The sequence below is a fragment of the Macrobrachium rosenbergii genome, chromosome 55, assembly GCF_040412425.1.
Source record: "Macrobrachium rosenbergii isolate ZJJX-2024 chromosome 55, ASM4041242v1, whole genome shotgun sequence".
Classification (NCBI taxonomy): domain Eukaryota; kingdom Metazoa; phylum Arthropoda; class Malacostraca; order Decapoda; family Palaemonidae; genus Macrobrachium; species Macrobrachium rosenbergii.
In genome coordinates this window covers 75,822,431-75,846,938 of record NC_089795.1, presented here as the reverse complement: position 1 = coordinate 75,846,938, position 24,508 = coordinate 75,822,431, and the positions used below count along the sequence as shown (strand labels likewise).

The 24,508-nt window shown below is 36.9% G+C and overlaps 1 protein-coding gene and 1 long non-coding RNA gene across 3 annotated transcripts in view; one reads left to right on the top strand and one right to left on the bottom strand.

Annotated features, from left to right (window-relative positions):
* The window catches only part of LOC136835439 (NPC intracellular cholesterol transporter 1-like), a 42,384-nt gene extending 28,947 nt beyond the window's left edge, over positions 1-13,437 (bottom strand). Inside the window, 4 exon segments of the mRNA XM_067098984.1 lie at positions 850-1,015; positions 2,638-2,829; positions 3,281-3,467; positions 12,974-13,437. Of these exon segments, the coding sequence (XP_066955085.1) occupies positions 850-1,015; positions 2,638-2,829; positions 3,281-3,467; positions 12,974-13,036 (608 nt within the window). The 5' untranslated portion in view covers positions 13,037-13,437.
* LOC136835441 (uncharacterized) overlaps positions 1-24,508 on the top strand; it is a 65,796-nt gene that overhangs the window by 11,593 nt on the left and 29,695 nt on the right. For both annotated transcript variants that reach the window (XR_010852154.1, XR_010852155.1), the window contains exon 2: positions 6,465-6,637. This is a non-coding gene — a long non-coding RNA (uncharacterized lncRNA). The remainder of the gene's footprint in view (positions 1-6,464; positions 6,638-24,508) is intronic.

The window sequence follows — 24,508 nt, the reverse complement described above, 5'->3', positions numbered from 1 at the left end:
ATTCGTAAGGGGATGCTCTCGTACACTGAGTTCAGTCTTGGCTCAGAAGTTACTGCGAAAGGTGTGGTGACTACATGCATTTGTTTTTGACGCGCTATCTTCTCTCTGAAAAAAATATAGATGAATTGTGTAATATGGGTGTGGAGGTTGACCAGGAACTCGTCGTGATGCCAATGGGAGGTCAATGCAGGTGTTCGAAATGGATGTGAGCCTTTTAGAGTTGGGTAGTTGACCGATGTGGTTGTAACTGCTGGCCGCAATCCTTTCCTACACTCGCCATCTGGCAGGGGAAACTCTTGTTTTGCTAAATAAAATGAAAACCAAATTAATATTCCTTCCCTTGAGCAGTGGCGTAGCTATGGGGGGACCAGTTGTGCCGAGGCCCCCCCTAATCAAATGCTTGGCCCCCACTGACCCACCCAGTTGAAATCCCTTGTAGCTGAACTTCAACCCTTGTATTTGATACATTTGCATATAGTAAGAGTTGAAAATTAATTGAAAATTGGGCTCTATAATTTCAAATACAGGTTTAATACTTACTAATACTATTATTTTCCTTCATTCACATGGAGATGTACCTTCGAGAATATTATATATTTTACTAATGCAGAATTGGCACAGTAGTTTCGTGTAATTTTCTTTGGCCCCCAAAAATATCTTGGCCCCACCTATGGCTCCCCCACTGATGGAATGCCAGCTACGCCACTGCCCTTGAGAGGAAGGTTTATCGCTCCCTTCGTGAATCAACCCCTTCATTCTACTTTCTTCCTTTCCTCCTTGTCTCCGGCTCGGCTTCGAAAAGGACATTTGTTCTCAGCACAAAAAAATTTAAATAATGGACGTAATTACTTGTGGTCGTCGCAGTCGTCTCCATAGCCTCCGCACACGAAGTTAATTGCCAGAGAGTCGATGGCTGCGTAGTACACGTGGTCACAGGAGCTGTAGGTGGAACTGGAGTACTCGTCCGCTATGTAATAGTCCGTAGTCCACACAGACGTTTTAGAAGAATCATTCCCTGTTCAAAACAGAGACAATGGTCACCATAAAACATGGCAGATAATCGGTAAATGTGAAAAGTATAACTAGCGTTCACTTTAATGTTATTTCTGTCACAGCAAGAGCAAAACAATGCAAGACTAAAGAAAAATTTTAATTCTTTAATATATGCAAAATTATCTGCTTAATCATATTCGATAACTAACTGCTAAACTATAAGAACACATGAGAGAATGATGACCGAGATATGCCAAATATATATATATATATATATATATATATATATATATATATATATATATATATATATATATATATATATATATATATATATATATATAATATATATATATATATATATATATATATATATATATATATATATATATATATATATATAGGTGCATCAAATAATATCAAACAGTAGTTAGAGTGAAAGTAAAGCGCACAATCTCTAAACAAAAATATTGATCCTTTTCTACTACATTATCAATGACTTCGTTCAAATGTCATCTTGACCCACCCGTGCAGATGATTCTGCACTTCACAAACCATCTTCCCCTCCCTCTATACCCTATTATGAAGCTTGGTCCCAATCTCCGAATGAGTAGATGAGGCTTGGTTCGCTCTATTATTTCTAAGATATAATATGTACGTCATATTTATGTAACAAATGCCCCTCAACTTCCTTTATATTGGTCTGTGACGCCTGAGAAATAGTTGGTCAGGTGGATTGTATAGTGGCCCTTACTCTTTCTGCCTCTAGGAAACTGGTTGTGCTCTCAAGTTTTTCTTTTTATATACATCCCCGTCAGCAGGTCTTTCTCAAGCATGTTAAATGTATACCTTCTCATATATGAGAGCTTTATCTTTATCTTAAAGACACCTCCGCATATTCAGTCTATAGATATTACCCGGACTTTGATTCCAAGAGTTCCACAATAGTTACCATTACTTCCTTATGCGAATTGCACAAGTCTGTATTTGCATTCTCGCGGATGCTGCGTAAGTTACAAACTTGAGAATCAGACAGTTGGATCAGTCCTTCATGCACTTTACTATCTAAACGTAGCATTTCCACCCTCCTCTTCATATTTTGTACTCTTTTACTCTACTGCCGTTTTCAAGTTGGTCATCACTTAACGCATCATTCCGGCGGGAGTCTATAGTTAATTTTTTCTTTATCTATAACTTCATTATCATGGCTTTGCAATTTTTCTTCAACGTAAGAACCAAAGATATTCTCTTTTTGCTCTTCAAACGGGAGGTAACTAGCACATGAAATATGTAACTAACATATGAAATATGTATGTAACTCATGAAATAGCCATGTGTTGCATACTTAGCACTCAGCTGTCAGTACAGAACATCTATTCGGCAGGCATATGCAGAGTGGAGTCGATATCAACTTATCTCTCTCTAAGTAGCAGGGTGAATAATGTCACATTCACCCAATTCCTTGACCTTAAAAGGCACAGAATCGAATCCTGATCAGTGTAGGCGTATATACCCTGTCGGAGCAAACTCAAGCCAAGTTAAAGGGAATCTGCTATTGAAGGATTATCTGGGGGTGAATATTTTGAGTTTCATGGGCCACGTGTAAGTTAGTGACAAAACTATAAATATAATATTTTGCCTTACCAGTATATAGTTTGGTTGGGACAAGGAAGGTCGAATGGTGAGGGTGACACGTAAAGTAACAGAAGTTCTTCTTGAGGTTATCGAGGCAGGCGGGGCATGGCTTGAAGACGCCCTCTAGTTTGGAGAACTCGGTTGTCATGTCTGCTATGTTGTCTTTGTCGCAACAGGTGTTGTAGCTCCCGTCTTTTTTTCCTGAAGCAAAAGCAAATGGGTGGGGTATTAATAGGCAATCATGTAAAGCCTCAAGACCATAGATCAGTGCGGAAATATCACGATTTTCAACTATAGACTACTAGGGCTCTGTCTAGCATTACTGCTAATGTTATGCTGTCTAACACGCCTACCCACCTCATTCTTCCTCCACCTCTCTTCAAGTGGGAGAGATGTGATGAGGAGATGCGTTTTAGGTAGTATACACACACACACACACACACACACACACCATGAATAGTTAAGCTCGATAGAACCATAGGCGCAGCGGCAGTACTATAGTAGTATAGTACTAGTACATTTAACACTTCGTAAGTGTCAAAACCTAATTGTTGACAAACGTACAAACATATACTGAAGTACTTGCCCGCCTCCACCTCTCTCTCTCTCTCTCTCTCTCTGTGAGTGAAGGAAATTTAAAAAGCAAACTCACTTATTTCGTCCATGAGGCTGGGACAGTGTTCTTCAAGCAGACGGATGCTGTCCGAGTCCGTGAGGCTCTTGGCTTTTCCGTCGTAGGCGCAGTTCAGCATTTTATCTGGCTTGCTGGGGTTCGTCTCGCACATGCCATACCAGATGCATTGCCCATTTTTAGGAATTGGATCTTTCACGTCGTAAACCTAAAGCGGGGATAGAGAACAATAACAGATTGCACAGGCATACACAATTATATATATATATATATATATATATATATATAATATATATATATATATATATATATATATATATATATATATATATATATATATATAATTAGAATCTACTTGTCACTTCTTACCAGACACGCGTGTAATTTTTATCAACCACAATGCTCTCTGACCTTGTAGACTTCTTCACGTTTTCGGAAACGCTTACTACCACTAGCCTAAACCTGGATCAAATCAAGATTTGGAGCCAGGCTTAGTAATGACAAGCTTTTCCAAAATCGAGAGGTTAAAAGAGCATTGTGGTTAATATTATATATATATATATATATATATATATATATATATATATGTGTGTGTGTGTGTGTGTGTGTGTGTGTGTGTGTGTGTGTATTATGTATGTCAAGGCAACAGAGAAAACTATGCATAGTATCAGTCACTCACTTTTCATGGCCACTATAGGCCGTACTTTGACATACTTTAACTAGTCGTGGTTACGTCTAAAATGGGAGCTTCCATAATAAAAGAAATATAAATAAATAAGATATATACTTTCCTCAGGTGACGCTGGAATGTTAACCGAAGAATGCAGCTCATGGGAAAGTGAATTTTTATCGGCTGACAGTCCTCCATTTTCATGAATTTACAGGAAAAAATACGCAACATCGTCGGTCCTTGGACATAAACATTTCGACTGAGCCAGATTTGACTGACAGAGCCTGAGGATGCAGTCAGTCTTAAGATTCAATGACGTTATTTATCTTTCGCCTCTAAATACTCAAGAGGTGTTTTGACCTATCGACAAAATACTGTGAAATCGGCGGTCATTAATATCAGTCATCTTTAATCACGGATATGAAATCATTGAACTCTCCACCAAAACAATATAATGTCAAGTTGAGTCATATACATCATATTACGAATTTACGATCTTGACAGGCAATAACTCCGACAATTCATGTTAACATTGTCGATTAACCTTTAAGCTTGAATTTAACGCTAACCTATCGTCATGAAACTTATTATAGAATCGATTTGAAGTCTGATATTTCCAAAGTATTCGGTACTCAACAACAGAACACCGCCTTTCTTTGGACATGAATGCTACGCTATTCAAGAACTCTGATCTCTAGGTGCACTGTTAGACCCGAAATACTATGAAGATAAACTCACCGAAGTGTTAGTCTTTCTTCAAAAAATTGTGCTGGCAACGGAAATATGTTGAACAAACGAGCAAGCAAGCAGACCAACTCCTTACCCAAAACATAACCTCCGTCAGTATCGTTAGAGGAGATTATTTTTAACTGGAAAATGGAAGACTGGTGTTGACGCTGCATTATAATTAAGGTGTCAGTTAAAGAAAAAATCTTATTCCGAAGTATAATTCTTTTACCTACAAAAATGTTAACGACAATATTCACAAAAATGAGACTTGAAGAGCAATAGTCTCTATCTCTCTCTTTCTGTGGTCGCATAACATAAGTTGATTACTATCAGCGTAGCGGTAGAGTTAAATAATTTATTTCTGTATGGCAACACTGACTAATTTATATATAGGCTTTGTTCTTATGTAAAAGACTAAAGGCTTCTTTACCAAAATCTTTGAAAAGTAGTACATCAGTTCTTGGCGTTATCGTTATCTACGTTTTTTTTTAAAACACTTCAAGAGAAGAAAAATTTAGCATACATTACTAATAGTTATGTGGGCGTCTTACTCCACTAGTAAATTAACTCGCAGAAAAGGAATGACATGATTTCACGTTATAACATTCAAATGCAAATGTTTTGACACTGTAAGCAAATATAAGGTGACTAGAATAATTCAATATCACTGTCTGCTGGCAATAATTGTAAGCATACCAATCCTGTCAAAAATGTGATACACAGGCATATATATATGTAAATATATGTATATATATAAATATATATGTATATATAATATATATATATATATATATATATATATATATATATATATATATATATATATATATATATATATATATATATATATATAACAAAGTATATTACAGCCATATAGGAAAATTATATATATGCAGTTGAATACACGAGGAAAGGTGAAACAGTAATGCTACCTTCGTCTTGTTACAAGACATGGTCATAGCAGCTATATTGTTTCAATTTTCCTTCATTAATCTGTAACTTTGTTCATATAATCATCACGTTTAACCTTTTTCGTGATTTAAAATCAAACTATATATATATATATATATATATATATATATATATATATATATATATTATATATATATATATATACATATATATATATATATATATATATATATATATATATATATATATATATATACATATATATGTGTTAGATATGTAAGAAACTTCCTTACCTATCTTAAATTATCTATCTTATCTGTCTTAAATTATCATGACCTGGCTAACAATTGTGAAACGACGTCTATCCTCTTGTTTATCGTATGTTGCTGTAATTCTGCTCAAAAGGACAGTAACCTAGCAGATAAAGCGTTGTAATCTGTTTACTTGATTGTGTTTTTTTTTTTTTGTCTATGTGTTTTAGGAAAGATATAAGTGAACATATCATCTTTTTTACCGAGACAAAACATCCATGTCTGGTTCCAGTTTTAATTCATTCTTATTTTGCATATTCCTTTTTCCTCCTTTATTCATATCAGTCTTATTCCCAATTTGTATCTAATTTTTGCAACACCTGCGTATCTGCCTGTTTAAATTTTGACAAGCACATGTGTCCACCAGACACCATAATTTTTCAGGGAGAACAATTCCACCTGCGTATCTGCCTGTTTTTAAATTTTGACATGCACATGTGTCCACCAGACACCATAATTTCTCAGGGAGAACAATTCCACCTGCGTATCTGCTGTTTTTAAATTTTGACAAGCACATGTGTCCACCAGACACCATAATTTCTCAGGGAGAACAATTCCTGAAGCATTTTTGTTTAATCCCCAGATCTAATGTCCGTAAGAAGATGTCTTCACCAGTGAACACAAGAGACTGAAGAGACAGAGAAGCCATAGGTTACACCCTTACTCCATAGACAACGTATAGGCTACATGAGTTGCAGGAATAGCCAGACTTCAGATCCATGGATTAATTCATTTCCGCTCTTCATTCATACAATGGTAAGGTTATTCAACTTTTGTAGATAAAGTAAGTCTTTTTAATTTTGACTTTAGATGCTTTGCTGCAAGTGTTTATGTTATTGGATTGTTCTTGCTAGTAAAGTTACTGGGTATTAACCCGGTATGTATCCACCCCACCTCCGAGGTGCCAGTACTAAACATGGCGGTAGGTCCTTGGGACGCCGTGTTTAGTACTAGCCCCTCGGGGATCAAAGTATTATATACATCCATTTCTATATTGTGTGGTCGACAAACTATATTAATAAATATTTGATATCTTCCTGCGGCCGTCTACTTTACTTAGCATGACTGTACCCCGGACTATGACAAATGTGGATACATACCGAGTTAATATCAAGTTAATGTTCTTTACATTGGTTAGTCTTTTAGTGTAGAAGGTTTTTTAGTAAGCAAAAGTGCAAACAGTTAATAACCATTGCCTGGAACCGGCCTCTGCCGAGACCTGGACTCACCAGGCAGAGATTTTGGTCATCAGTCAAGTACGTTATCCACAATGTGCATTATTGGAATCAGTAGGAATTGCGAGACGATAGGATCACACAAGAGAACCCTGGCTGAGACCCTTTGTCACGGAAGGGTAGACGAGGCCGGTAGCCAACATTGTTAATAGTGGTTAGGTCAAGTAAAATTTATTAATGTGAGATTCGGGATATGTAGGGCTTTTAACAAATAATAGGGTTGTGTATTAAAACAGTGATTTATGTAATAGGAATAGTCACTTAACCTAGATTTTTCCATTGATAGGCAAAATCACCAAACCTCTTCTGTTTTCCAACTCATATGGTGCTTTTCAAGAATGTCTACACAAAAATCATTACTACTAGACAGACGATATTCTGCAAAAACTTTATTATTCAATACTAACCCTAAATAAATGGCTATTGGAAAAAAAACATGACTTTTCTTAAAGTCTGTCACCAGAACGGTTGAAAAAAGCTACTACCATCAGTGAAAGCCACAATGTGAGATGATGTTTAACACAAATCAGGCATCAGATTCGTTATTAAACATCTGGAATCCAAATACAGAGTTGCTGACCAACTCTGCCCTGTGGTATCATTCCATTTCGCAGCAGATATCTAAAGTTATCGATGCCATAACATTTGAAGATGGTCTACACTTTTCGATAAAGAAGATTAATATTGAGGGTTAGACCCTTATTCAATCATCAGAATTCATAATATCATTATCTGGCTTATCAGCGTTGTTATCCAGAACGACGTATTGTCAACTGCGCTACGCCTCCGACTTCCCTTTGGTAATTAGCAGCATTAATTCATGATTTTAAGGACGTCTTGCTTTAAGGGCGTTTGCCATTTGTTTACCATAATGAGAATAAAATTGCTAGAATCACTATTCAGGGTGAAAACATGATCTAGTAGGTGAAGTAGCTTTCAGTGTTGTTAGGTCAATTACAATGCCATTAAAAAGAGCGTGTCAGTTTTTTTTTATTTCCAAGATCGTGCTGTTTCAACGAGACCAGTAAATAAAGAAAATTGTCAGCTGGACATACATTTTCTTGGAAAGCAGAAGTGGGCAATGTCTGTGTCATCATTTAAACATAATGTAAAATACTTCATATCACTTCATTTCCACTGCGAAAAGCAAGTTATTTACTCATGGATGGAATGGGCATTAAGACAACTTCAAGAAATTTCTAGATACACACACACACACATTGAGAGATCAACCATTTCAGGAAGCTTGAAAATGAAAGAGATGGGTGACCTAATCTGCACCGTTTCACTTAACTGTTTACAAGGAGTATTTTCTGCACGAATGGAAGATTCGACTGAAGTCAAATCAAACAACCATATTTACTGTATACTATTTCTTCAAACAACTGCCAAGGATTGTTTCATGACCATGTAACGCATGGCTCATAGCAACGTACACTGGATTTTCTCAGTGTTAGAACTGTCTAATAAAACCCCATTCCTAACTTCAGTTATTGATTCTATTATTCCCGTCTATTTCAGAAATTTATCTTTTTACTCAGTGCGCAAGCTTCTCCAATGCCTTGTCCCAGTAACTATTAAAACCATGTCTGTTTTTAAGAACTATTATTTTATCGGCTTTTCATATTGCTGAAGCTGTTCATTTCTTGGAATTTAAAATCGATATGAGTTAAATTACGGGGTAAACACGTTTTCAGTAAAATCAAGGCCAACAGTGCCAAATAAGGTTTTTTTTTGGGGGGGGGAAGGGGGCGGGGGACCAGCGTGATCCCTCAGTAACATCCAGACACTGAATATACGTATCTTAAAATCGGATCTAGTGCACAAAAACATCAGCAGAGTTAAGGCAACGAACCCTGTTGCGTAAAGGTTCGCAGAATAGCCACGGTTCTTTAGTGATAATGAGAAGACCTGATGAATTTATCATAATATCTTTTTTCTGAGGCAATAGCCTATTCGCTTGTTAGACGAATCATCTGAAAACCAAAGAATGGATGTTTGTATTTTCTCTTGACAGTGTTCAGTAAATTCAGTGGGACGATGGAAATAATTGTTACTATGGCGAGTATTTAAAGAAACTGTTTACGAAAGAAGATGTGAATGAAAATGTAAATAATTGTACTAAGCATGCAGAGCGCTTGGACAATTATGCTAATCCCGTTTACATTCATATCCCTTTACGTTATCTACTAGTGAACACCATTTGTCTGTCTCTTCGTGCTTCCTTGTTGATGACAGATTTCTAGTGTGTATTGCGTCCTTGAAATTAGGTTCATTATCACTGCATATGGTGTCTTTTATTCGATTGCTACATGTCACTTTGTTTTCTTTACTTGAAATTTATCTCCGTAGTGGCGGTTAGTGCCGTCAGTGCACCTCATGCGGTGCAATGTAGGCATTACTTAACGTTCTTTGCAGCATGCCTTCGGTCCCTAGCTGCAATCTCTTTCGTGCCTTTTACTGTACCTCCTTTCATTTTCTCTTTCTTCCATCTTACTGTCCACCCTCTCTTAACAATTGATTCATAATGCAACTGCGAGGTTTTCCTCCTGTTACACCTTTCAAACCTTTTTACTGTCAATTTCCGTTTCAGCGCTGAATGACCTCATAGGTCCCAGTGCTTGGCCTTTGGCCTAAATTCTATATTCAGTTCAGTTCAGTTCAATTCAACTTGAAATTTATCCTGCCCTGTAGACTGGCTGCACAAGCAGTCTTGAATTTGTAATTATGGCGAATTTTGAATTTTATAATCGACACGATACAAGAAGTATTAGGAAACTATTGATTTTTTTTATAAGAAAAAAATTTTTTTCAATTTTTTGTTGAACAGACAAGTTGAAACAATTCGGCATGGTGTTTTAATGATTAGTGATGAGTCATTGTGGTGTCAATATTATCATTGCAAGAAAGATAAAAAAAAGTATATTGACAGGAAGAATTGATAACGAATGTTGAAAGTGTTACGGCATCAGGAGTGTCTACGCAAGACACATACTTCACAGGAAATGGAAGTGATCGGAGGTGTAGACAAATGACTAAAAGTGGCATTACAATGGCGTGATTACGATGTTGCACATCCGGCTACAGCAATAATATTGAAATTACCTTCCCTGTTTTTAGCTACAACCCATAGAGAATTTCTCTCGAGTAAATAGTAGAAAAGACTCAATCAAAGGCAATGGAATACCCGATAACTATGGTGTTTTCGTTTATATATATTGGATAGTCGCCATTGGTAAATGACACATGCTTTAACGATTATAACTTCTCACATTTAGGGCTATTCAAACCACAGAAGTAAAAATGCTATAGTGACTAGTCATCTCTCGATTTTGGTAGTCTGTAAAACACTTAAATAGACAATGAATAGTGGTTGATAATGTTATCCGCTTGACAAAATATGAGACAAGTTAGTATGCAGGTGCATCCAAGAGCATTTTCCTTCCAATATGAAAAGTGATCAGAGTTGAGGTGTCTCTCCCAATGGGATTAGCATAATTGTCCAAATACTCTGCTTGATTAGCATAGTTACTTGAATCGTCATTCAAGTTTTCTTTTGTAAACAAAATGAAGCTGGAAGTTTCTTTAAATATTCGCTAGAGTCAATAACAGTCTATTCAGTCGCCCCATTGCATTTACTTAATATAATCAAGAGAAGATAAAAAAAACCTCCATTTTTTCACATAAGTCGTCTGATAGTAGACAGACGGTCAGGCAGACTGAATGAAAACACAACCAACTATGCACATGTAACAAACCATAACAACGGACATTAAAAACAAACTAAAATTTGCATTGAGCTTGAGCAGTCAATACCCTCAACACAAGATTTCAGAGATTATCTTCCTGCCTATGGTCTCCTACCGTTACTCGAAAATTCCTCAGCAACACAAATGAAGGTTATTCATTACTGTTGCTTAAACATGTCCTGTTATGATTGAGAATACCTGTGTTTATATTAAACATCAACCCTCACGATACTAAAAACAGGTTTTGCTCATTTTTTACTTGATCGATCCTGGCAGCTAACAGAAACTGGATTGTGAATAAATTCTGTGCTTTGGTCATCATCATCATTCAGGTGCCATATCCTCAAGGACGTCGGCAATCATGGCTCGCCACTCCTCTCCATTTCAGGCTCTCTGCAGCAACTGAGCTGCAGACATTCTTCCTCCAGTCATTCTCACCAATCCATCCATATATTTTTGTCTAGGTCTTCCTCTCGGCCTCCTTCCATTGATTTTATCAGTGAGAGAGAGATGTTCTAGTTCTTGTCTTCTCAATATGTGACCCACAAATCGCATTTGTCTACTTCTCACTAAAGCCAACAGTTCTCTCTCAACGCCTACTCTCTCTAATACCTCCCCATTAGTTTTCCTTTCCGTCCAAGATATTTTCAGCATCCTTCTCCAAAACCACATTTCTGCAGCTTGTAACCTCTCCTCGTCTGCCTTCCTCAAGGTCCAAGTTTCACAAGGTCCAAGGTCCAAGGTACACTAGCGGATTTCTGGCACAAAGAAATCCGCCCAGACGCCAGCATTTGGTTACTGGATGGTAGCAGTTAAGAGAGACAAAAAGTGCTCTATATAAAGTTTCGGTAGCGCTTGGAAAGTGTTAATCTGTCTGCTGGAAAGAAATTGTTAAAATTCACAAGAAACATAGTCAGCTGTGACTCGCCATTCCTTTCTTTCGCTACTGATAAGCTTAATGACATTCTTGAGACTACGTCAGATTACGCATATCCCAGCAGTTGATTTAGGTTGAAGTTCATAGAACCAGTGTTGTTCCTTTTAGGATTAAATATCACACGAGATGATAACCACTTGATCTGCTAAGGTGCCATAATAGTCTCGCAAAGGTGAATCCTACCAAAAAGTGAATGGAGTTCACGCCTGTAGAATTTCTACATTTCTTGTCCTTTCAACCAATTTAACACATATATAGTACATAAAAGTATTCATCTGGACATTTGTGTCCTCAGTTGCATTTATCAATCTTATTCCACTTCAATGAAAGAATGAGGTTAAGAGTCTCTCTAAAGATTCCAGTTTCCTTTTACCTAGACTTTCTTCCTTCCAATCCTTTACTACAGAGCTCCTGTTACCTTTCTAGCATATGTCTGGTAATTCACCTCCTCTCTTCCAAGCAGCATCCAGAATGATTTTTCCTAAATTTGTAAACCAGTCATTCATTTACATTTTGCTGCCATACGGACCAGCTATCTTCAATATATATCTGACGACCTCGGCCACTCCGCCCTCCTTGTTCCACATACTACTATCTTCATCTCTGTGCCCTTGGTTATTTTATCAGTTACAAGAATTTTAAACAGCCTAGACCTATCACACAATTTAACTATCCATTTTGCCGCCAAATGAGTTACTCTTCCAATTCTCAACAAGTATAGTAGGATGAAGTTGCTCGCCCACTATCCACAAGATTGATCACTGGGTAAATGTGCTAACAGAGGCTGGTCAGCCATTCAAATACTGACCAGACCCCAAGTTGCTGAACTTGGCTATTGAAATATCCTTCATTTGATACCCTTAACCATTAACGTGTAAATACATGTAATATATATATATATATGTGTATATATATATATATATATATATATATATATATATATATATATAAACTGGCAAAAAGCAAGTTATGGCCCTGGATCGCAGTCGTTTAACCGATTGTGGAATCCTTATCAGCATAAGGTCAGAGTTTGGACCGTAGGCCTAAGTAGTACTTGAGAAAAAAAAACAGAATTCGATGGGAATCGATAAGATGTACTTTTGCAACCATTTGCGTGATATTCCCTACCAACGCTTACTAACGCTTTAAGAATCACGACACTTTTCCTTACCTTTGCAATTGTTGCTAGGAGTAAAATCACTCCCAAATTCCGCATCGCAGTGATATATTTCATGGTGTGATTTCAAGTCGGTCAAATCCTAGGCGTCAGCTGGTTTGGTCCCAGCTCGTCTCTCCTTGTGCTTTATGTATATAGAATAGGGACGACTGGCAAGCTATTGCGCATGTGGAAAAACTGGGTCTGATAGCCTGATAAAGACTTGCAATGGAAATGTTTGCACAGTTATTCTTTTTATGTTCCAGCAACTTTAGTCATTCTTATTGGTTTTCAATGTAGTTTGATGGAATTTGAACCTCCAGTTCTTCTGAAAACCCCCGTAGCCAAAGCTCGTTGTCGACACACGTTATATAATGACGGTAATGGAAAAGCTAAAGGCCAGAGGCGGCGGTCCAGACAACTGGTTGAATGACGGGCTGAACTCAGAGAGAGCTATTTTAACGATTGCTGCCTGCAGTCTATGGTTCGCTCGCCTAATGTGACGATTCTCTCGCTGAGCGATATGTGGTGAAATCTGATTACTACTCGTTCAGAACTCTCTGTCCTTTAGACAACAGGAAAATGCACGTTTTATTTTCAGAATTCAAAAACGCCTATCAGCATGTGAATGTTAGCGTACTGTTGCATCAGCTTTAGTTTCTTTTCCGTCATGAAAAAGAGAAAATAGGAAAAGTATCTCGAATGAAACTAAATGAAACAGGCATCGTATCGATTAGATTGCACCTGATTAATCTCAGAGATCGTAATCAGCGTTATCGTTAAACTTCCAAATATAAAACATCGATAATTATCGAAGCCTGACCTCCAACGGGGCATATGACGGGCGAGCCAGGGATATGGATAAGAGACCCTCGTAGTCTTTTATCTTGTGTATCATTTAGTAAACCAGCCAACGAAAATAATGAGCGACTGTTATATGAAAAGAGGAAAAAATGTATTGGCCGAGAGACCGAGTTGGACTTTCGAGTAAATGATAAATTACTGATAGGAAATAAGAAACGAAAGCAGATTGTACGAGTATTTTCATGTGCTCACCATAACTTGCACGTTTGTCAGTGCGTGCGTCACTGAACGCGTGTGGACTTCAGCTCTTTGAACAGTCCAGATATATAAACATGCAACACATGCTTGAATTTCATCTTCCTTAAGCAGAATGAATTAATCTCGGGACGTGTCGTAGGAAAAAATCGTGTTTCCAGATGTTAAACTTGTTACAGTCTTTCGAATAAACTCCATATTCTTTGGAAGCCTGAATTTCAAGTCAGTGGCCCTTATGGGCTTTTAGCGCTGAAGAGTTAGAGGAATTTATTTCTGGTGATGGAAATTCATTTCTCGCCATAATGTGGTGCGGATTCCACAATAAGCTGTAGGTCCCGTTGCTAAGTAACCAGTTGGTTCTTAGCCACGTAAAATAAGTCTAATCCTTCGGGCCAGCCCTAGGAGAGCTGTTAATCAGGTCAGTGGTCTGGTAAAACTGAGGTAGTATATTGCCCCAGTGCTTGGCAAGTATGCCTAAAATCTATAAATCAGTCAATCAAACCCCAGTGGACTTGTTCCATGTGAATGGGGTTCATCTACTGAATAATAATAATAATAATAATAATAGTAATAATATGGAGTTACTGAAAGCATGAAACGATATCCGCTTCGTTACGTAACGCGGGTCACTGTAATGCATATATAGGCCAGCGTATGTCGTAAAAAGCCGCTTATTAAGAAACACTTTAATTTTGTCGGCTTGTTTATCTTTGTTTTTCATTCTTATCTGGGTTTGCTGCCCTTATCTTCCCTTGGCTGCTCTTGTTTGCTTGTTTGTTTGTTTTATAATTACTTGCAGTCTGTTTTCTTTAAAGCTTTTAAGTGAGGTGGAGGCCATTTTGCCTCGCTCCAAATGAATAATAATAATAATAATAATAATTATTATTATTATTATTATTATTATTATTATTATATTATTATTATTATTATTATTATTAAGAAACATCATACAATTAGTGAATAGATTATAACTCTACAGTCATATTTCATACATATTTACTCTCAATGCTTACGAACGGGAAGTCCATACTGACAGTTTAGACTGATCAGTCAGTCTGACGTGATCAGTCCGAGCTACAAGCAATTTACCGGGTGGCGAAATGCTTATCAAAATGTCTATTCCGTCGCTTATATATCCAGTTTACACAAATTTACTGCAAATCCTGGTGTCGTCAAATTAAACCGCTTGTCAACTTTACATAAAACAAAAATTTACTTAATCGCTGACACTGCGGGAATTCTCGATAACAAGAATAGTTATTATTAGTCTCTCTCTCTCTCTCTCTCTCCTCTCAAATGCCTTTTATTAAAAATGGTGCACATCAGAATGCTTTTTTTTTTTGAATGCTTGCAACTTCCTTCACATTACTGCTAGAGATTTTAGGCATTCTAATCAAACTGTGAAAAATTTAAGAATGTAATAATTTATTAATCTGATAATTTAATTATTTAAATGGACTAAGACTAACAACCATCCTGCATACAGATTTCAGTCTGTACCGCATCGTGAGAGTGTTTGTTGCTTATTCCTGAACACCCTGGTGCGGCCATCAGCCACAATTCGTTTATTTTACGTGAATCTATATTTTTTCTGTACCTTCTCGGTGTGCCTAGAGAAGGTGTCTTCAAAGTTAAACGAAACTAAATGCGAATTTCTAAAAATTAGTCACTATAGCATGCCTTAGAATGTTTCGAAAAGTCAAACTTTTACATTATACAGAATGTTTTGAAAAGTCAGACTTTTATATATAATGTTTTGAAAAGTCAGACTTTTATAAACTTGAGGGTAAACTTCCCTACGTTCAAAATTAATTGAATGGTTAGTCGACCTGAAAGCTTAACTGCGTGTCGGGGGAAAAAGTTTCAGGGAAATAACTTTTGCCTTGTTTCCACCCCTTTAATTTTAGCGAGCTCGGTTTCGTCTGTTTTCGCCTCTCCCTTCTCTTTATAAATATATGAGCATCCTATTGTGTTAGCTTCCTTTCAAGGAAAAACTGGCGTCAAACTTTAATGAATGATAATGTCTGTTTTCGCATTAACCTCTGTCTATCAAGATATGCTTATTGCACAATTTAGAAAGCTTCAAGATACCCTAATAGAAAGCAAGATCAATAAAGTATGTCACACATCGGGATAGGATTACCCCTGTATTGTTTGAGTTGCACTGGCTGGCTACCTGTCAAAGTTAGAATAACGCCTGCCCGGACGAACTATATTGTTCCAAGATCTCGCTCTCCGTTTCTTTTCGGTTCTTCAAATAGAACAGGTTACAGTTTCATGGAGCCATGATCATTTTCGTTTCATTTTATCTTTGACTTGGAAATCGATTGAAGATGAACTTCATACATTAAAAATCCAGCCTCAAATATTTACTCATCATCAGAATGGGTACACTAAAAGACATTTAGGAAATCTGCGACGTCGCTTCGTCCTGTTTTAAATTTTTAGAACATAAAATGTTTCTTTAATCTAAGGGGTGGTTTTTTTTTATCACACATTAGCCTTTTTTCATTTTAATAGGAAATCTTTATGTCCAATGTTTGTTTAGAGATTCTGTAAAATCTGTTGTGTACATCTAAACATAACCCACAATGATTTATCATTTATGCCTTGAAGACAACTTTTTTTGGGAAGGATTTCCATGTAGTGGAAGAACTCTGTATAAGAGAAGGCTTTGATTGGGACAGATGGGAATAGGTTTGATAGTATGAGTAGGTTTTGCTTGAGAATGTAAGACATTAAAGAAGTGTGATTGTGGAAAATTTACGTGGACTTTGGACAAGATGAAGCGTGGATCAGTTTTGTTAAAACAGTAGTGCTAGCAGTTCTGGAATAAAGCAAAGTCGTAAAAGTGTTATAATGTACAATTTTTTGAGTGTTGTGTTGAGACTCCTAATCTCCCATTCCCCATGTTTATTTCTGGAGGCCTTCCAGTCGGGTTTTACTTAGTCCTTCAGCTGAGCATCTTTCTGTTTGCCGGTCATAGTTTAGTTTTCTTAAATAGAATATAACTTGTTTTCTCTTTCAGTTCACGGGGCATATTACTGAAAAGCGTGGATGACATGTGCACAAAAGGTCCTTTTCCAATATCTGTGTTGCATGTCACCCGCGTGATAGATATGCGCTGACCTGCTTCACTGTCAGAGATTTGGTCATGTCGAGAAGGTATGTAAGATGAATAATGATGATGATGATGATAGGGTTTGTGGTGACTGTGTTGGTAATTAGATGAAGAAAGTGTGTCCTTTGAAGGAAGAGTGTCCTTCAGAAGTTGTCAAATGTGTAACTGTAAGAGACAGAGAAGACGAGATACCGTATGTTGCAAAGTTCGGATATGGATATACTTAAAGCCTTGAATTATCGGTTGGAAGTAAAAATCTGAAAATTAGGGAGTTGGTAAATGAGGCGACTTTAAATATTAGCAATTCACTTAGTTATGGTAAATTAGAATTAGTTGCTGAGTGTGTTACTGGTTGTTTATAATTGGAGGAACAGAAGTAAATATATTTATGAAATAGGATCTTTAAATGGGAAAAAATTTATTGTTTTGTACTGCTGCTATATTAAGAATGTCACAAGTTATGCGGAATATATACAGTGCTACTCAATGAACGTTGTTACAAATCTATGTGCGGAAATATGAACAAGATTTTACCATGGCGCTGAGGGTTGTACATGACTACGAAGACGGTGAAATATTTTTGCTATAGCCTCATAACATTTATCTAGATAGTTATGGATCCAAATAAGGAAAGAAGTGAAAAGGATGGAGAACTTCGTTAACCTTCATTTACAAGACTCTTATACTTATGTTATATTTTGAATTTGGATTCTTGTTTCTGAATAAATCTTTTGGTTGTACTCTGCTATGTATTATAATGTCAGTCAAGTAAATCTAGTGTAGAATTGAGGAAGACCGTGGGTTTAAGGAGCTGCTGACCTGGGAATTAATAAATATAGCAGCATAACGTTTTTTGTTTATGCTATGAAGCCCTGGAAGAATGCGGGGATATTTGAAATATTACCAGTAATATGAAAAGCTATATATATATATATATATATATATATATATATATATATATATATATATATATATATATATATATATATATATATACGTAGAAACATGTATATATATGTATGTATACATACATGTTTATACATATATATCTATATATAAATATACGTATAAATACATATATGCATGTATGTATATATGTACTTTATATATATATATATATATATATATATATATATATATATATATATATATATATATATATATATATATATATATTGCATGTGCAGTGTTCTTTGGAGTGAGAATGGTTAAAATAGTGAGAAATGTAATGGTAAGACGGTCTGATCAAAAATGTTTGTGCAAGTGAAAAGATGCATCACTAATTTGGGGTGGTTTGATTGTGTCGAGAGAATAAGAGATTTCAGTGGTGCAGTATATACAAAAGGATTATGGTACCGGAAATGAGGCTTCTACGCAGGTGCGTGACATGGCGAGAGGGTGCAGAATCTTTCTTTAGAGAAACAAATCATTAGCCAAGGGGTTAAAAGATGAATCAAACTGCCTTGTTTTAATCCTGATTTTGCGTTTTCTATGAGAAATTTCGTGTTGTAAAATGTAGCATCTCTTATTAGGCGCCGGAAGACAAGAAGTGCAGGGAATACGTTCCATGAAAGTGAGAAGGAAATTTTAAAATCATTTGTCAAAATGTGCAATAAAACTGCTGTTGTTTAATGTACGTTCATGTATCTGGGGAGTGTTGGAGGCGTGTGTTTTGTCGCTGACTGAAAGACTGATTATTTAAAGTTTTTGAATAAATAATATCCCATATATTCTACTTGGCAAGAAATTATTTGTCACCACTCGGCAAATGGAGAGAACTTCCTTAGAACGTAGCCAAGAGAAAACATGTATAAAATTATTTATAATGCTGACTCATCAAAACAACAATGGTCAGCAATACCGTGTAGTAGAAACAGAATAAACATGCTGAAACGTATTAAAGAAGTCTAAAGAAAAAAAAGTATCAAACGTCGTAGTCTTCAACCTTTGGCAGGAGCGCAATCGTTGCTTATCCCTGGGTGAAATTCGAGACGGTCGCTTTCATTGTTCTGTTAAAAAAATAAAATATGGTAAATCAAGGTTTACTCAGATTTGTTGTTATGGGTTCGTTTAGTACGTTCAAGAAACGTACCGTGGCTCTGATTAACTTAACAAAAGCCCACATTATGCAACTGATTACCTTCAGTTCATAATCATCTCATGATTCTGCTTATAACGTTTCGTATCGTTTATGAGATAAATAAATTAACTCAAGAAGTGGGTTTTTTTGCCCGCTGTACCTGTGAAGATTTTAGTAAATAATACATTATGGACATAATTGAAAGTGAAGTGAATGATTTTATTAAAAAATACTTGAAACAAAACAAGTGTTGGTTCGTTTTAGAAATTGTTTTCTAAATTGATGGAGTAACATCGAGCATCTTCAAATGACCGTTCAAATGGATATCCGATCTCTGAACGAATGGTCACTACTCAATAACTGATCAGAAAAACAGGAGCAATTCTAGTCCTTTTTTAATATGAACTCGGCAAACTTTTCACTGCCAGCCTTTGTTTCACTGTTATAAACTCTCACGTCTTATGCAACCTCACTTCACACTCGCTCTCATCTTCCAAGGTCACAAAAGGTAGCAGTGAAGGAGACACGTAGTGCGATTAATTAGACAAGACTTTTATCATTTATCAACAATGGTTCCATGGCCTCTAATTATATTTTCTACTTAACTAAGAGTGATTATGGCACTGACAACGATCCGCAAGGGTTAATGGGCCTGAGAGCATGCAGTTTAAGTTAAAAACCTGGAACTCTAATCTGTGACCATGTGGGTAAGAAAAAATTTCATTAGCATGACGACCAATCCTTTACATTAAAGCAACTTTTAATTAGTTACCATGAGAAACTGGATGTATATAATCAGTTAACACTACGTTCAGTGTTTCCCTCAAAAAAATATAAATGCCTTCGGCTGTTGCCATGGAAATGCGTCATTGAATAACATCTAATTAGAATTTCAGTAATTACTCTGATAGTTCGTTATTAATGTTCCGTCGCGATATCGCCAGACAGAAAAATCTTCAGGTTGAGAAACAACAAGATAAGCTTTCTTATCTTACCTCCTAGTGCCAGTTAATGTTTTAGGTGGTGACCTCACAGAGAGATACTTTTCATAGGGGAGCTCCTTTAAGGCCAGCGTTCTCACGCTACCTCCTAGTAGACCGTTTGCTCCTTTAATTTTGGAAACAATACCTCGGAGAAATACTCAATACAAAACGACGCTTTCACCTTCGTCCTAATTTCAGGTTAAGTCGAGCTGCCAGTAAAATAGTGCAGCGTTGTTGAAAAAAAGAAACATAATTGCTAGGGTTGCCTGCCCGAGATCTTTATCTTGATAGCGAGATGGTAACCGATATGACAGATAAGGAAACGGCGTTATGGTGCCGAAGTTCAATCCCAGCTGCTAGCCCTCTCCTCCCTGACCAGTGAAGCGCACCACTCCCCTTTACCCCAACCCCCAACCAATAACGATCCGTCACCCACTCTTTTTGTGAAAGTGCGGAAGCATTGCTCACAATGACAGAGTTTGCATTTTTATTATTATTCGAGCGTGCACATATTAATGAACAAGCTAAAAGTATTGTTTTCTTGGTATATACGCTTCCGCAGAATAGAATGCCCGCATGTGAAAATTACAAATACAACGAAGGAAACCATAGCAAAAAATCAAGTTAGGTTAAAGTCCGCCTGGGCCTCTGTAGGCTCATAGTAGGGGACAGGTCCCAGTGCCTATGACACGTGGCCAGCGTGTCGCTAGGCCCACTGTTTAACTCTCCAGCCCGAGGACTGGTACCTATTCTCCTACTGAAAAATAACCAAAGTAAAAGACAAATAAATGATTAAATGAATAAACAGCAGCCGAAATTTTAATTAAAATACTGAGCATTCTTAAGACTGTTCCTGTTGTAAGATAAAATTGACCTTAACGCTTGCATGAAATCAAACATCAAATCAGTCAGACACATCAAGTTGCAAAGAAATATCAATGCTCCCTTAATGTTCATTAGGAGTTCTTTAATATATGACATGGGCTCATTTAAGTTCATCTGGGAACATTTGCACTAAGCATCTTACTGGCATAATATTGCAATTTGTACCAGTATCAGCCTTAACTGTAAGTGTAACACTTTTGACATCTTTTAGTTTAACATTTAATTTTTCCATAATTGCTTGACTCTCAGGTGTTACTTCATTGAGAACAATTACTTTTCCACATTCTAAAAGATCTTATTTCTCTGTATGGTAACCTTTATTTTTGTCAAAGCTCCTTTCACTTGATTTTTTGTCATTTTCTTCTGACCTGTTAAAGATTTCGACCTCGTGTCCAAATATCTTCACAATAGAGACATACACGTCCTGGCAAGATGATTATCATGTCCACATGAAGTAAGCGACACTTCTTGCATGCAGGACACTTCCTTGGGGGATGATTTGTACCAAACATTTGCCCGAGTTTTTATCACATATCGTAAGACTCATTAAAGCACAGGTAAACGAGTTCCTGGATTGCGAAGTAAGGTTGAGGTGGAGACGTTAGTTAATTCCATTATATCTGTAAGCTGACCCCTTCGCCCCCACCCCCTCTCCCGGGTTTTTCAAAGGTTTTTTTGCAGGGGCTGGTGTGTGAACAAGTCTCACCAATGTCAGTAATGGCATTGAGAGCAACCAAATGATCTTGGTGGATTCTAATTTACTCAAAATTTCATTAATTTCCTCTTCAGTTTTCCTCAACCTTAATTTTTCGAAGACCTTGCTTATGTATTTAATATAGAAAGAAGTTTCCCTTCCCTGTGATTTATTTACTGTAAAAAATTCCAATTTTATTCCTTTCTTCAAAGGTTACTACCTGGACCTCTGTCATTTACGAATATTTTAATACTTTCGTTTATACCTTTACCCATGTTTTGCTATTCTAACCTATTGCTCAACGGCTCACTATCTCGCGTATTCCTGTTTTCCAAGATCTTGATATTTACTACTTGCCATCCAGTTAATTTTAATCTGCTTATTTCTTCAAAATATTTTTCCTCCACTGTTCATGCTTCCACTCCTTTAAATAGGTCGGCATAAACTTGATCAAATTCTTCCTTTATTTGTTACACATTTTCAATTGCTTGCCATTTTTTGTTCTTAACTGCAAATTTTTTTTTTCTTTATGGACATCCATTAACATCACCGTTTTTCATAACCTCTTCTACTGTTTATCTCACTCTGTTTGTTTTTTTCTCACCCTCTATTGATTTTTCATTTAAATTCTTCAATCTCCAAGGTGCATTGCTTTCTGCGTTTACTTTCCGTCCATTCTCGTTCGTGACTTCCCACTGAGTTGTCTGACTGCTTTACCTTTGCTCCAGCGTCCACTCCACGTAAAAGCAAATAATTCAAGGCGCCATTGTGAATAAAAAATATATGTATTATAAAGTCCCCGCTCAACGCGTTCTCTATAGAGAACATTCTGTTTTCTGCGGTGCCTTCACATCGACCTAAGGTCGATCAGAATATATGTTTATCACCATGATTGTAAATTGTATATTTATTGTCTTTCTGAACAATCATGCTTTATGTACAAGTAACGAATTATTTGTGTTATGTGTCAGACATTATTGATCACTATGTTTTCTGTATGAACCTGTCCTGTTTTTGTAAAGAATTAGTTTGACCTCAGGTCACCTGTAAATCTTTGTACCCGTGGTCTCTGCGAAGTACGCAGACGTCCGCATCCCGCCTTATAAGTGGCTTGCTTCATTAATAAACTAGCACTTCTCTCACAGTATAAATTCTTATTTATATTATATATATATATATATATATATATATATATATATATATATATATATACACATCATCTTTCTCTGCATCCTTTCTATGTGGGGTCGATGTTTCTGACAGCTTTCCTCCACCTGGCTTGGTCAAACACATCGTCCTCTGACAATTGTTTGTCTCTCGGGTCTTCTCTGACTACATCCAACCACCTTCGCTTGGTTGGTCCTCTTGCTCTCCCACCAGGCACCTCCATCTACAGTACATCACTCTCCTCCCCACACATGTCTCATCCCTTTTCATCACATGGCCATACCACTGCAGTCTTCTTTCCTGGGCCTCTTTGATAGCTCTACAACTTTAGTCATTCCTCTTGTTCTCTCATTTTTTTATCCTGCCCATTTTTGTTACTCCACACATCCACCTGAGCATTTTCATCTCTACCACATCCAATTTCTTCTCTTGCACTCTCTTTACCGGCCATGTTTCTGCTCCATACATCAAAGCTGGTCTCACTACTGTCATATACGCTCTTCATTTAACCTTTATGTTGCTTCTGCAGTCGCACAAGACTGCAGAATTTTTCCATCCAGCCTGCACTCTGTGTATTTTTTTACATCCAAATTTCTATCATCAGCCACTGTTAAACCAAGATACCTAAATTTCTGTACTCGGTTCAACCTTATCCCTACCATGGAGTCTTGATCTTCATTAAAATTTAGACATTCAGTCTCCTTCCTACTGATCTTTAATCCTCTGTCTTCCAGTGCCTGCCTCCATTGCTCTAGCTGTGACCCCACTACACACCTCTGTTGGTGCTGAATAACACGATGTCATCAGCAAACAACATGCACCGGGGGGATTGAACTCTTATTCCTTGAGATAGCACATCCATTATCAGGTCAAAAAGATACGGACTTAAAGCAGATCTCTTATGTAAACCAACTCTTACTGGTATTAATTCAGTTAACCCAACGCTGCTTCTAACCTGCGTTTTTGCTCCTTCATACATATCTTGGACCAACCTCACATACTTCTCCGGTGTTCCCTTCACTCGCAGACACCTCCAAACCTCTTGGCGTGGAACTCTATCATATTCCTTTTCTAGATCTATGAATGCTATGTGCAGTCCTTTCTGCTTTTCCTGGACCTGGTGTTTTTCCATCATCAGCAGAAGGCTGGATGTCACCCTTCTCTTAATAGATAGGCAGAATAAAGCGTTCTCTCCATTCTTTTAGTATCATTTCCTGACTATATTTTCTTTGCTAGTTCCCACAGCAAGTCTATTCCTAATTTCCTTCTTCTCCCAGGCTCTTCCACGCCTCCGCAGGAATTCCATCTGGTCCAATTGCTTCACCATTTTTCATCTCTAGTGCCTTCTTTACTTCCAGCTAATACTATGCGTCATACCAATGTTCTGGAATCCATCTTCAAAGAATTTCATGTATGTATGTGTGTACACACATACAAATATTTATATATATAAAATCCTGCTGTCTGAATAATCTAATTTATTATGGTATTCCAGTCTAACACCCAATCTGCCACTTTTCCTCTTAATCTCGAATATATTACAAAAGTGAAAGAAGCCAGT